General features: G+C 34.3%; 1 protein-coding gene across 1 annotated transcript in view; it reads right to left on the bottom strand.

The window, feature by feature from the left end:
- LOC138697682 (E3 ubiquitin ligase Rnf121) overlaps positions 1 to 13,458 on the bottom strand; it is a 36,517-nt gene that overhangs the window by 13,367 nt on the left and 9,692 nt on the right. The window contains exons 4-5 of the mRNA XM_069823140.1: positions 5,763 to 5,917; positions 5,437 to 5,665 (exon numbers count right to left, since the gene is read on the bottom strand). Of these exons, the coding sequence (XP_069679241.1) occupies positions 5,437 to 5,665; positions 5,763 to 5,917 (384 nt within the window). The remainder of the gene's footprint in view (positions 1 to 5,436; positions 5,666 to 5,762; positions 5,918 to 13,458) is intronic.

Here is a 13,458-nt window from a genome sequence, read left to right on the forward strand (position 1 = left end):
CTGTAGTGAAAGAAAGGAAGAATATATATTTGTGATGTACTGTTTTCTACATGACAATAAAATCATAATTAAACTGAAATGTTTTTATAAAATACAATGTCCACATTTTCAATCTGTGTAAGCCTAAAAATATGAAGAAGACCCTTTCATATAATAATCACTTTCATTAATAATTATATATATAATTAACATTTTAAATAAAAAGATTAATGTATTTTTTCTTAAAATATTATTTAAGTATAACCTCAATAATTTGGATACGAATTATACAGTTTCTCAATAAAATGTATAGCACACATAAGACTAGGACTCAGGTGATGGGAAGAATGTTACAATGCTAATGGTACAATCCATCAGAATGCACTAACAATGTAAATGAAAATGGCAGAACTGCAATTATCGTTTAAACAATGCAATATAGAACACCATACCACCAGGGGTAATAATTGTAAGACTGGATGATAAGATGAAGCAAATGGAACAGTGTAGAATGTGAACAAGGAACAGAGCAAAAGATTAAAATGTGAATAGACAATGAAAGTGTGGCGAGCGTGTTACAAAATTCACAAAATACTCCAAGAAGTTTCTAAGGCAATGTTCACACAAACCTGGTATCTATATATTCAGTGTTGATCACATTTTACAAGGTGAGAAGTGGAGGCCATACATTATGAGACTGCTCCATGCAATGAATGAGGATGATAAAAATAGGGAATTCTTTTTTGAGAGTTATAGTTGCACGTGTGCGAAGGAAAGAAGCTTTTGAAGATTAAATTGCTTGATCAGACAACGCCACTTTTAAACTTAATGGTCCTGTTAAGCAATATAACTGTGTGTGCTGGGTCAAAGAAAATCCACATAAAACAGAGTAATCTATCAGAGGCAACAGAGTGGAATAGTCTATCTTCCAGAGCAATGATAAGACCATTGTTCTTTGAAGAGTCATACAAAATTCAAATTATCATGCATTACAGGAACAGGACTATGAACACAGACTAAAATTTTCCCGCAATAATTTCGTTTGATTAATGAAAACCAAGAACTTGTGAACAATTACTGAAGAATAAAGCTCATTTTCATTTGCCAGGTTTTGTGAACACTTCTATTGCTAGTTCGCCACAAACCTTGCAGCACAGTTCTAAAGGTAGAATATGAAGCATAATCTCTTCTTTTGGAATTATCAGACCTTATACATTTATTTACCTTTGACTGAGATTTTATCTGATATGTACCTCTACTATCAGGCAGTACATCTCACTTGACAATGTGTCAGAGGAAGAACAATTGTTTGTATGGCTCTGAAGTTTGGCTAGTGTAATATTATATAGCTAGTCTGCGATGTATTCAATGGAGGGGGAAATGAACTGGCCACCCTATCCCATTATCTCCTGGCCTAGTTGCCTCATAAGTAGTGCCATGTTGTTATCACTTGTGAGGTTCAGACCTGTCTTCAGACAGTTAACTGAATAACAACATACAGCAGAACCCCTATTTAACGGTTTTTTGGGGACATAGAATAATTAACATTAAATGAAAGTTGACACTGTATAGGAGTTTGCTATTTTTGTTTAAAAAAAAAAAAAAAAAAAACTTTGAATTCTTTCGCAAAAATTCAGTTTATTTGCAAAACAGCTACAATAAGTAGGCTAAATTATGGATAATACTGCACAAAAAAGTAGAACCATTAAGGAGAAGCTAGTCGTGTCAATCAAGTCATCTTCTCACCATCTTGGATATCTTTGCATTTGGATTTTTTTCAATTTCGCGAATTGTATTAACTTTTTTTGCGAGAGAAAGTGTTTTCCTTTTTGTGAAGCACATGTGTTCATGAAGGTGCAGGGAGGTAGTAGGGTTCACGTGGCCCACTATATTAACACTGGCAGCAAGGTAGCAGCATTGCCAAGTCACTGTCTTACAACAACAACTTAGTTGTAAGGTAGTTTTGGGGTAATCAGTAAGGAGCGGATTCCTATGTAATTAAATATTTTTCTTGTGTGTGATAAAACACAATTAACAAAGTTAAAAATTCCGAATATCAAGTTTCAAGTTTAAAACCCGAATTTTATTTCACATAAAAACACATATTTTCACAAAAAAATTATGTAAATACATATTTTCAGGAAATTTATTATAAACACATAAATCTTGGAGTTTTATGGACAAGAAGGAGAGATCTTGCAATACATAATTAGGAATGTGTATTATTGCTGAACATTATTTCATTCCACGCTTTGTTTGTGAAACACAGCAGATAAGAGTGCTCGCGTAGGCTTCCACGGCTGGTGTACATGGTGTGTGGATAAGCTTCAGGGCTTCTACCGCATTGTCTTGGTGTTATAACACCAAGACAACGTGGTAGAAGCCCTGAAGCTTATCCACACACCACAGCAGATAAGAGTTCGGGTATAAACATTATTTAATTTAAACAAATCTCTCGCCTCTCGCTCATGCCTATCAAGTGAGGCAATGCATGTTGTTGTGATTCCCCATTATCTGGCCATAAGCATAAGTTGCGTAGTGTAGATGTAGTGGCAGCTTTTCTCAGACATTGTCAGTCAGTAGCTAGAAACATTATTTACGTTAAGACATGTGTACATTAGCCTCTTAAGATGCCTAAAATCAAATCGAGTTTAAGATCGCGTCTTCAGCAATATGTAGATGAATTTAAAAACATTTTTACTACTGACAGAAACATGTTATTTTGATAACCATGTGGTAAATCAGTAAGTGCAGATCAGAGCTCTCAGGTAACCCAACATTTGTCTGGAAACACGCACATTGCCGCTGCTTCACATGTGCATTGACGGCAAAACAGTGGATATAAAAAAATGTGTAAAGTTGCTCAAGTATTGGAGGGTGTGCCTGTAGGTGATGTGTTTGTGACATACCTCTCTTTAAATAGTATGCATGTCTGATGTCTTGTGATGTGGAAAGATAGTTTTCACAGTATAAGTCATTGTTCAGAGATAATCGGCATGCATTTTGATGGAGAATTTGGAAATGACCTTTGCTGTTCACTGTAATTCTCGGACAACTACTAGCTACTGATACTCAAGTGTGATTGGTGAGTACCTAGTAACATTTTTTTCAAGCTAAGTAAGGTATTTTTGTCATATTAAAAAAAAAAAATTATTATTTTTTTTTTTATTTTTAGCAAATATTTTCGTACTTTTTAGCACATAAAAAATAAATATATTTAAAAATTTTAGCACATAAAAATCCGCTCCCTAGTAATCGACACATAAGTGAGTTAGCATCTTTCCACTTTACTTGTTAAAATATAGGACAATAAGATGTCTATACATTTTATTGGGACATTCTACAAATAAGATTTCATGCAATTCAGTATTCTTATTTCACATAAAACAAATGTTACATGTCATAAAATTCTCACACCAAGATGAAGGTAATATGCATGCAAGAAAAATATTGTGAATATGCTGAAAAGAAGAAAAAAAAGTCTTTAACTAAATACAGTAAAACCTTGGTTTACGAGTAACTCGGTTTGTGAGTGTTTTGCAAATCAACGAACAATAAGGCAACATTTTTCTTTGATAAACAAGTGAGTCTTGCAATACAAGCAACACAATTTGTATGTAACTTGCATAGCTTGCGAGCAACAGCAAGAGGCAATGAAGGGGATCTCATATGAGAAAGAAGAGGAGAAAAGAGCGGACAATTCCTCACTTTAAATGAGATTAAAGAGGTGTGCAAAAAGTGGGCAGCAGTAGAAAATTTTGTTCAAATTCACCACCCTGATAACGTTGTAGCAGTGCGTGCGATAAATCTGTTCAACAACAACGCAATGTCACATTTCCGCAAAATCCTCAAAATGAGGCAAAAGCAGGTGTCATTGGATACGTTCTCAGTCAAAGCAAAAGATTCCAGTCAGTCAAGCAGTCAGAAGTGATTCCGTTAGTGATAGTGAAAATATTTTCTTTAAAATTTTAAGAAGTTTACTAAGCTGTAAAGCAGGTGAAAGACACTCAAAAACAAAATAAAGTAAAGTAATTTATGCTCGACCATGCCGAAATGTAGTAATTATACACCTGGTAGCAGCCCTTTAATGGACCTCATTAAAGTACACCTATTCATTAAAGTTCAGGTTTTCCACCAATCAGAAAACACCATTGTAGCAATATGAGAGCGCAAGTATCGATTATTCTCGGATATGCAATCGAAAGACAACTAGCGAAATGTCACGGAGGCTGGAAATCCAATACTGTCACAGAAGGTTATGTTCTGTTACTATAATAATTAGTGTTAATTGTAAATAATATTCAAATAAATTCAATTTGTCATCTCGTCTAAATCAATTTCAAGGTTATATCAAGATTAATGTTCATTTTACTCTCTAGATTATATCAAGGTCAATGACATTTGTTCCTCGGAAAAAATCAATACTTTCGCGTCTGCGCACATCTCACAATTTACGAGATATTGCACAAGGTCAATTCCGCTCTCCAGTCAGATAATAATATGAATACTTATGAAAATTTCAAGTTAGAAATATGGTCGAGCATAAAAAGTCGTATGAAACTTGCCTATAATGGTAATTAAGACGCTTGTATGAAAATTATGAAACTCGCGATACTCGCGTCTTAATTACTACCATTATAGGCTCGTTGCATAATGTACTATTGTGTTGCACTATTGTACTGAATTTTACCTAAACTATACTGTATTTTATATGGATAAAAGGTCGTGAAACAAATTAATCTGAGTCTGCATTGTTTCTTATGGAGAAAATCGTTTTGATATGCGAGTGTTTTGGAGTAAGAGCATGTTTTAGAAATGAATTATCCTCGTAATCCAAGGTTTTACTGTATATCTTTCAGAACAAAATCTAATTGGGTCTTTTGACACTAAGAAATACAAATATTTAACTTAATTCAACATACAACAAAATTCTTATATTACTTTTGACTACTGGTACAAGTAATACATTTAACTGATATAGGTCGAGCATCTTGTTCCCTCAGAATAGTGTCCTGTTATATTCAGATCTTAATAATAGTGGCCAGATTCATGCAATCTGCTTATGAATATATTTGCAAAAATCCTGTGACATATTTTGAGAAATATTACATTCTCCATTATGTATATGTCGTGGCAATATAAAATCAAGTATAAATTCCGAATATGGCATGCTTACAACCTTCTTAATACAAATAACTGACTTGCATTATATGCTTCACATGTGCCACAGTCTATATCTATCATGTTTGTAGGAACTGTAACATTATTTAGTTTTACGAAAGGCCAAAGGAGTTATCTTATTTCTTAAAATATTCCACTTCCTTTCGAAAGATTACACACTTAAATACCTAAATAAATATCAAGTGAAAGTTGGTTTTGTAGGTTGGAAACCTGGTCTGGGTGATGAATGCATACAACTAAACCTGCACTGACTTGCTATGAAATTTACCTACTTACCCCAATATGTGATGCCATTTTATCAGCACATATTTCTGCTATATCGCGCCCCAAAACTCCATAATATAGACCATAAAATAGGAAGAGTAATCCAACATCCATCCATGTATGTGGTTTGGCATCAAACACTACATTGAGTCCAAAAAATGTAGCCATCATGATGATATACCCAATTAATCCCAGAGCATAACTTAATTTGTAGAGGAAGTAAAACCACTTGTAGACCAATCTAGGAGGAGATAAAAGTTGTCATTTCATTCACCCTAAAAGTTAGAAAGATTTATATGAAAACAAGTGAAATTATTGTGTAAAAAGAGACAACTAACCTTGGAGTGGTACCTTCTATTGGTTTTTGAATAGCTTTCCTCACTACTAGACTAGTGATACACGAAAATACTAGCCACAGGAATATGAAACGCCACCACTGATTCCTCAGGCACAAAACTAATGGAATTATCCACATACCTATAAGTGTAGAAAACTGTAAACAAAGAAGAAAATAAAAGTATAAGCAATATGAGAATGTACATTTATTTTGTTAAGTCTGATCATGCCAAGAAATACAATACACCTTAGGAAAAGTGGTCACAATGTTATGTTGTGATGTCTGTGTACAAACTGAGAGAATACAAAAAATAAGAAATGCTATTATAGGTAATATTTCCTGGTACCTACCAGTGCTGCTCAGCGGACGAGTACTACTGACGAAGGAATCGGATATTACGAATAAAGGTCTCCTCCGGTACTACCATAGGTGACAGAGAGAGCATACAGAGGGATTCGGAGCTCCGGAGTAAGCGACAATAGAAAGACAGAATTCTCAAGGACGACCAGCAGGCCGACCGAAAGACAAGACTGGTGGTAGTTGTCAATGGGATACCCGACACATGCAAATTCTTTCATTCAGTGTAAAGTAGTAGAAGTTTGTCAAGGGGGTTATTATTAAAATTGTTTTATAATTTACATTATCGGTATTTTAAATTTTGTGTACTATTTTGTAACAACAAATAATAATGATAATAATAAATAATAATAATAATAATAATAATAATAATAATAATAATAATAATAATACTGTTATTATTACTTACTTCCAAATGGATTTTAAAGGACCCAGAGGTTCATTGCTGTCCTCACTTAAGCCCACCATCGGTCCCTATCCTGAGCAAGATTAATCCAATCTCTATCATCATATCCCACAGCCCTCAAATTCATTTTAATATTATCTTTTCATCTACGTCTCGGCTTTCCCAAAGGTTTTTTTCCCTCCGGTCTCTCAAACTAACACTCTATAAGCATTTCTGGATTCGTCCATTGGTACTATACATGCCCTGCCCATCTCAAACATCTGTATTTAACGTTCCTAATTATGTTGTTGTTTTCTAATGCCAGGCATTTGACAATAAAGTCATTTTACCTCTTGCACTCCAATATTTTTCAAAGATATTATCATGACCAGACAATGAAACACAGATTTTGAGGTGTTCCGAATCCATTTCTTGGTTTGAGTTGCACAATGGGCAGTTAGGGGACTGATATATTCCAATTCTATGTAGGTGTTTAGCCAAACAATCATGGCCTGTTGCCAATCTAAATGCAGCTACAGACGATTTTCGTGGTAAATCGGGAATTAACTGTGGATTTTGATGCAGAGAGTTCCATTTTTTCCCTTGGGATTGAGTTATCAAATTTTGTTTGTTGAAGTCTAAGTATGTAGATTTAATAAATCTCTTCACAGAGTAATACGTAGATTTAGTAACAGGTCTGTAAGTAGCAGTGTTGCCCTTCTTTGCTAAAGCATCCGCATTCTCGTTTCCCAGGATTCCACAATGGGATGGTATCCATTGGAATACAATTCTTTTATTGAGTGATATTAATTGAGAGAGCATTTTAGTTATTTCTGCTGTTTGAGATGAAGGTGTGTGTTTAGAGACGATTGATAGAATAGCTGCTTTGGAGTCTGACAATATAACTGCATTCCTAAATTTATTGATGTGGCATAGAAGATTCCTGAGACTTTCACTTATTGCAATGATTTCACCATCAAAACTTGTTGTTCCATATCCAAGTGATCTATAAAGTGAGAAGAGACAGCACGTAACACCTGCACCGGCACCTTGTTCTCTGGAGATCAAGGATCTGTCAGTGTATAAATGAAGCCAGTTTTGTGGAGGGTACCTAATATTAATTGTCTCTAAAGACAATTGTTTCAGTATTTCAGTGTTTACTTCTGATTTCAGTATTTCTTCTGTTAAATTTAGATTATATTCTATATTTAATAGAGTTAAAGGGTTTGGTTTAATTTGTAAGTTTTCTTTTAAATTCGGGATATTGATTTTCTGTTTTAATTCTTGAACAATGGATATGAAACTTTTTTGAGTTTTCAATCTACAGAGAGGACTGTGTGAATGCCAATTGTTTTCTGGTGACATATGTTCCTAATTATGTCAGGAGAAGAATGCAATGCGTGTCATTCTGTGTTGTGTAACTTTCTCCATTCTCCCATAACGTCATCCCTCTTAGCCCCAATTATTTTCCTATTCACCTTGTTCTCAAGCACCCTTAATTTCTCTTCTTCTCTCAAAGTGAGAGTACAAATTACACAACCATATAGATCAACCGCTAATATAACTGTTTTATAAATTCTAACTCTCAGTTTTTTTTATAGCAGACTGGATGACAATAGCTTCTCAACCGAATAATAACAGGCATTTCCCACATTTATTTTGTGGTCAATTTCCTCCTGAGTATCATTTATATTGTTACTGTTCCTCCAAGATATTTGCACTTTTCCACCTTTTGAAAGGATATATTTCCCGTTTTTATATTTCCATTTCGTACTATATTCTAGTCACGAGACATAATCTTATACATGGTCTCTTCAGGTTTTACTTCCAAATCTATCTCTTTACTTCGTTCAAGTAAAATTTTCGTGTTTTCCCTAATAGATTGTGGATTTTCTCTTAACATATTCACGTGATCCGTTTAAACAAGGAGCTGATGTAACCCGCTGATTTCCAAACTCTCTCTGTTATTCAGAACTTTCCAATGGCATATTCTCAAGCATGACCCAAATAAAGGAATGCTCAGCGGAAAGTGTATATCTGAGCCACGCGCATATAGAATCTGCGCTGTGTGGCATCAATCGGAGGTAATCCGGAGGCATCCGAATGGAAACATGCAAACAACTGCTCCGAATACAACCTAATCATGCGCAGCACTAGTACCTACTGCCATTCCACAGAACTACAATATAAATGTTTAGTCAACTGTCCGAAGACAGGTTGGGACCTCATAAGTGACAGCAATAAGGCATCATTCATGAGGTGACTAAGCCACGACATAGGGTAAGTTGACCAGTTTGTGAAGAAGTTATCAGTTACGACTAGAAACAGGCAGAGAATAACTGCTATAAAACTGGCAAATAATGTTGGCAATAATTATTATATAAATATATAATACATGACTTTACTTCATTCTTTATCTAGAATTATGTTGCTTCTTTTCATGGCACAGCATGTCATTGCCAGTGGGCCTATGTTTTGTAATTGAGATGTTCTCTGGAATAAAAACTTAACATATGTTAAGTCGTTTTTCTGTTTCCAGCACATACCGAATACTTAATAATACATCTCCCTCCTGACAACATGCTATTTCCTTCCAACAAACACAGCACCCTCTAGAAATTGAACTTCATTCTACACAATGCTTTCACGAGTACATCTGATATAAAATGTGTATCTAATGCCTACCCATTTCACTTATGTGATTTGGGTTCCACACAGATGGCAGCACTGTAATCCATTTTCAATTTGTACACCACTTCAGCAGGCCACGCTGTATATGATGTCATGTATTAAAGTGAATGTATGTGTAAGTTAAAAACATAAAATTACTTAGTCATACGTTAAAAAGTGTTAGAATTTTTAAAAAGGTATATACCTTCGACAGACGGCCCGTTTCGACGTTATGTCACGTCTTCTTCAATGTCTCCTGAACTACTAGTGATCTTGAATTCTGCGATGTGCATTTGTCGATGGTAGGGGTGGGGGTGTGTTGCTCTTATGGTGGGGGCTGGTTGTTTGTGTGTTATGATCAGACATCGGATTCTAGGGCAAATGCCTATTTTGTTTCTTTAGGAGAAAAGTAAAAATAATTATTAATATTTGTGTTTCATGGAAATTGAAAGGCATTCAAAGAGTTTTATAGTGCCCTAAAATGCCCTAAAACGGTTATTAGAGCCTAATTTGTTAATATTCGCCTAAAAATGCCTAACTCACTGTAAAGTTTCGCATTTTACTCTTACTTTTTATAATTTATACATGCATTCACTGCGAAATTTAAGGCATTTAAAAAGTGGAAAGTTTGCTTCACACCGGCCATGAAACCATTGATAAAGGAAACACAATGTTTTGAATCTCACGACACTCGCAATAGATTTCACCGAATTTAACATGTTTGGAGGCATAAATGCCGACAAAGAACCAACCTTAGTTTTGAAGCAGGCAACAATCACAACATGTGCTGCTACCGATTCAGAGATATACTATACTATAAAAATGACTGTTTTCGGTCTGAAACCGATTAGCTGTACTGCCCTTCAGAGTGTCATAAAATCACAATTTTTGGAGAAAGAGTGTTTTTGAAATATTTATGAAAAGTCGTAAAACTGCGAATTAGTAGGGTAAACCGTTACAAAATATTTAAAAGAAAGGCCCTCCTAGTGTTATTTATTTGTCTATGATGTTAACACTACCAGGAAATGCAACAATAAGTGGAACTTTGTATTTTTGTCCAATTGAATCTCAATAACAACGGTTCATTTGAATGCTCGTTAACAGTTGCTCTTTCCCTCACCTTATTTGTGTTGAGAAGTTTTGAGCGGTAGGACGTTTTCCTGTGAAGTTTAACGCGATAATGCCGAAAAATATAAGTGCAAAATCTACATTGATCCGGCAATGGCTAACAGAATATTCAGAATTCACTTATGATGGAAAAATAATATTCTGCAAGATTTGTAGCAAACAGGTATGTAACAATAGTTGAAATATATAAATTCTATTAAATTTAATCAGTAGGCCTATAATATTTATACATTGACTGAGCTATCCTGAGGTATAATTCTTTTTAAGACCACTACACTTTAACCTTTTAAATTCCGATAGTTAAAGTATTTGCAGGTCATTAAAATTTTGATTGTTCGAACCCACTAACTTTGTGATAGAAATACGGCAATACAACAATTAGGATTTTATTTTAATTCAGTTTACTTTATATTTTTAGATTTCGCAAGAAAAGAAGTGCCACCTAAAGCAGCATGTGCAAGGAGCGCCTCATAAGGCTAAAGCTCAGCAGAAAAATCAACTGCAACAAACTTTACTAACACAGCCTACTTCATCCAATCTCAGCAGCAATTTCTGTGCTGATTTAACCAGAGCGTTTGTTGCTGCTAACATTCCCTGGAATGCAATTGAAAATCCGGTTTTAAGACAGTTTTTACAAAAATACTGCAAACAAAATATCCCATCTGAGTCGACCCTAAGAAAAAATTACTTAGAATATACAATGAAACTTTAGCTTCCATTCGGGAGGATATAGGTTATTCTTACATATGGGTCTCTGTGGATGAAACCTCAGATCCTATGAATAGGTATATAGCAAATATGGTAGTAGGAAAACTTAGTCCTGATGGACCTTCGATTCCACACCTCGTATGTGTTAAGGAACTTTCGAAAGTGAATAGCAAGCCATTGCTTATTTTGTAAATAAAGGCCTACAGTCTTTATACTCAGGTAATATAGACGATTCTAAAGTTCTGTTGTTTTGTACTGATGCTGCCTCATACATGGTTGCTGCAGCTCCACTTCTTAAAACATTTTATCCTAACCTCACGCATGTAACCTGTCTAGCACATGGCCATCACAGGGTTTCTGAAACAATCCGGAATGAATTTCCTCTTGTCAATTCGTTTATTTCTAACACAAAAAAATGTTTCTGTAAAGCCCCATCCAGGATTTCAATATTCAGAGAGAACTTTCCAGATATCCCACTCCCACCTCAGCCGGTTGTTACACGATGGGGAACCTGGATTCAGTCAGTGGTGTATTATTCTAAGTATTTTAAAGAAGTGGTCACAGTTATTGATAAATTACCTGAAACTGATAATGCAGCGTGTGTGAAAGCAGTGAAAGATTGTCTGAATGACTCACGAGTGAAAAACGATATTGCCTACATAACATCAAACTTTTCTTTCATACCTGCAAGCATTGAACAATTAGAACGTGAAAAACAATCTCTTTGTAGCCAAATAGCAATAGTAAAGGAAGCTCAAGTGAACATACATTCTGCTTTGGGCGAAACTGGGAAAAAAGTTAAAAATAAGTGGGACAACGTATTAAATAAGAATGTAGGATTTTCATTGTTGGAAAAAGTATCAAGAGTGATATCGGGGGAAAGTGTAAATGTTCCAGTAAGTATTGATGTTTCTATTGTACCTAATTTAAAATTTGCGCCTCTCACATCAGTTTCGGTTGAAAGAAGTTTTTCTGCTTTCAAAATGATTCTCAGTGACAAAAGGCAAAGGTTAACTGTGGAGAATTTAGAAAAAATTCTGGTCGTGTACTGTGCAGATAATTATAATAAAGTCTGAGCATGGAACTGAATTTCAATAACTTAAAATGAGTAATCTTGATATCAATAATCATTGTTTCATTAGTTTCAATATATTAAATTTGTGCAGCTCTGTTTATAAATATAATATAGTATTCTTTTTTGATGTTTAAACATACTTTTTTGTGCGCATTTTAGTGTATAACTAAAAATTTCAGTGAAAGAAATAGGTATGATACCTTGATGTGCCTAAAATGCCTATTTTCATTAAAATAGAGCCTAATTTTACAAATTTTGAGCTTATTTTAGGCGCCTAAAACTGCAATTTTTAGTGCCTAAAAATCCGATGTCTAGTTATGATGTATTGTGATGTCGAATAATGTGTGGGATTGAACCGTAATTGTGTGTTAAGTATATGTTGTGGATATGTTATTGTATGTTTATATATTTAGTATTGTTCTAGGATGTTTAACTGTGAACTTTTTGGTGTGATGTGTAAAATTTCCATATCTGTTTCTATATTATTGTAGTCATGATTATTGTTGATAATGTGGTCTGCATAATTTGATGTGATGTAGGGTTTGGTTATAGCTTTAATATATTCATTATATCTTGTGTGAAAGGATCTTCCTATCTGTCCTATGTAAAAATGTGGGCAACTATTGCATTTTAGTTTGTAAACTCCAGTTGAATTATATTTATTTGAATGTTTAATGTGATTATTTAGATATTTCTGTGTTGTGTTATTTGTTTTGTATGCTATCTTGTATTTTAGTTTTCTGAATGAAGTTGCAATTTTGTGAGTATTGGTATTGTGATATGTTAATGTTATGTATTTATTCTCGCGTGGTGTTTGTGTTGGTTTATTCTGTTTTTGTTTTGCCTTTCTTATTAGTGTGTCTATTATGTTAGGGTTATATCCATTGTCTTGTGCTATATATTTTATTGTGTTTAATTCTTCAGTGTAGTTGTCATTGTTCATTGGTATATTAATTAATCTGTGTGTCACTGTACGGAAAGCTGCATGTTTATGTTGTATGGGATGATTAGGTGCCTACATTTTTACATAGGACAGATAGGAAGATCCTTTCACACAAGATATAATGAACATATTAAAGCTATAACCAAACCCTACATCACATCAAATTATGCAGACCACATTATCAACAACAATCATGACTACAATAATATAGAAACAGATATGGAAATTTTACACATTACACCAAAAAGTTCATAGTTAAACATCCTAGAACAATACGAAATATATAAACATACAATAACATACCCACAACATATACTTAACACACAATTACAGTTCAATACCCACACATTATTCAACGTCATGATATGTCATAACACACAAACAACCAGCCCCCACCATAAGAGCAACACACCCCCACCCCTACCATCGAC

Source organism: Periplaneta americana, chromosome 4 (assembly GCF_040183065.1).
Source record: "Periplaneta americana isolate PAMFEO1 chromosome 4, P.americana_PAMFEO1_priV1, whole genome shotgun sequence".
In the NCBI taxonomy this organism is placed as follows: Eukaryota; Metazoa; Arthropoda; class Insecta; order Blattodea; family Blattidae; genus Periplaneta; species Periplaneta americana.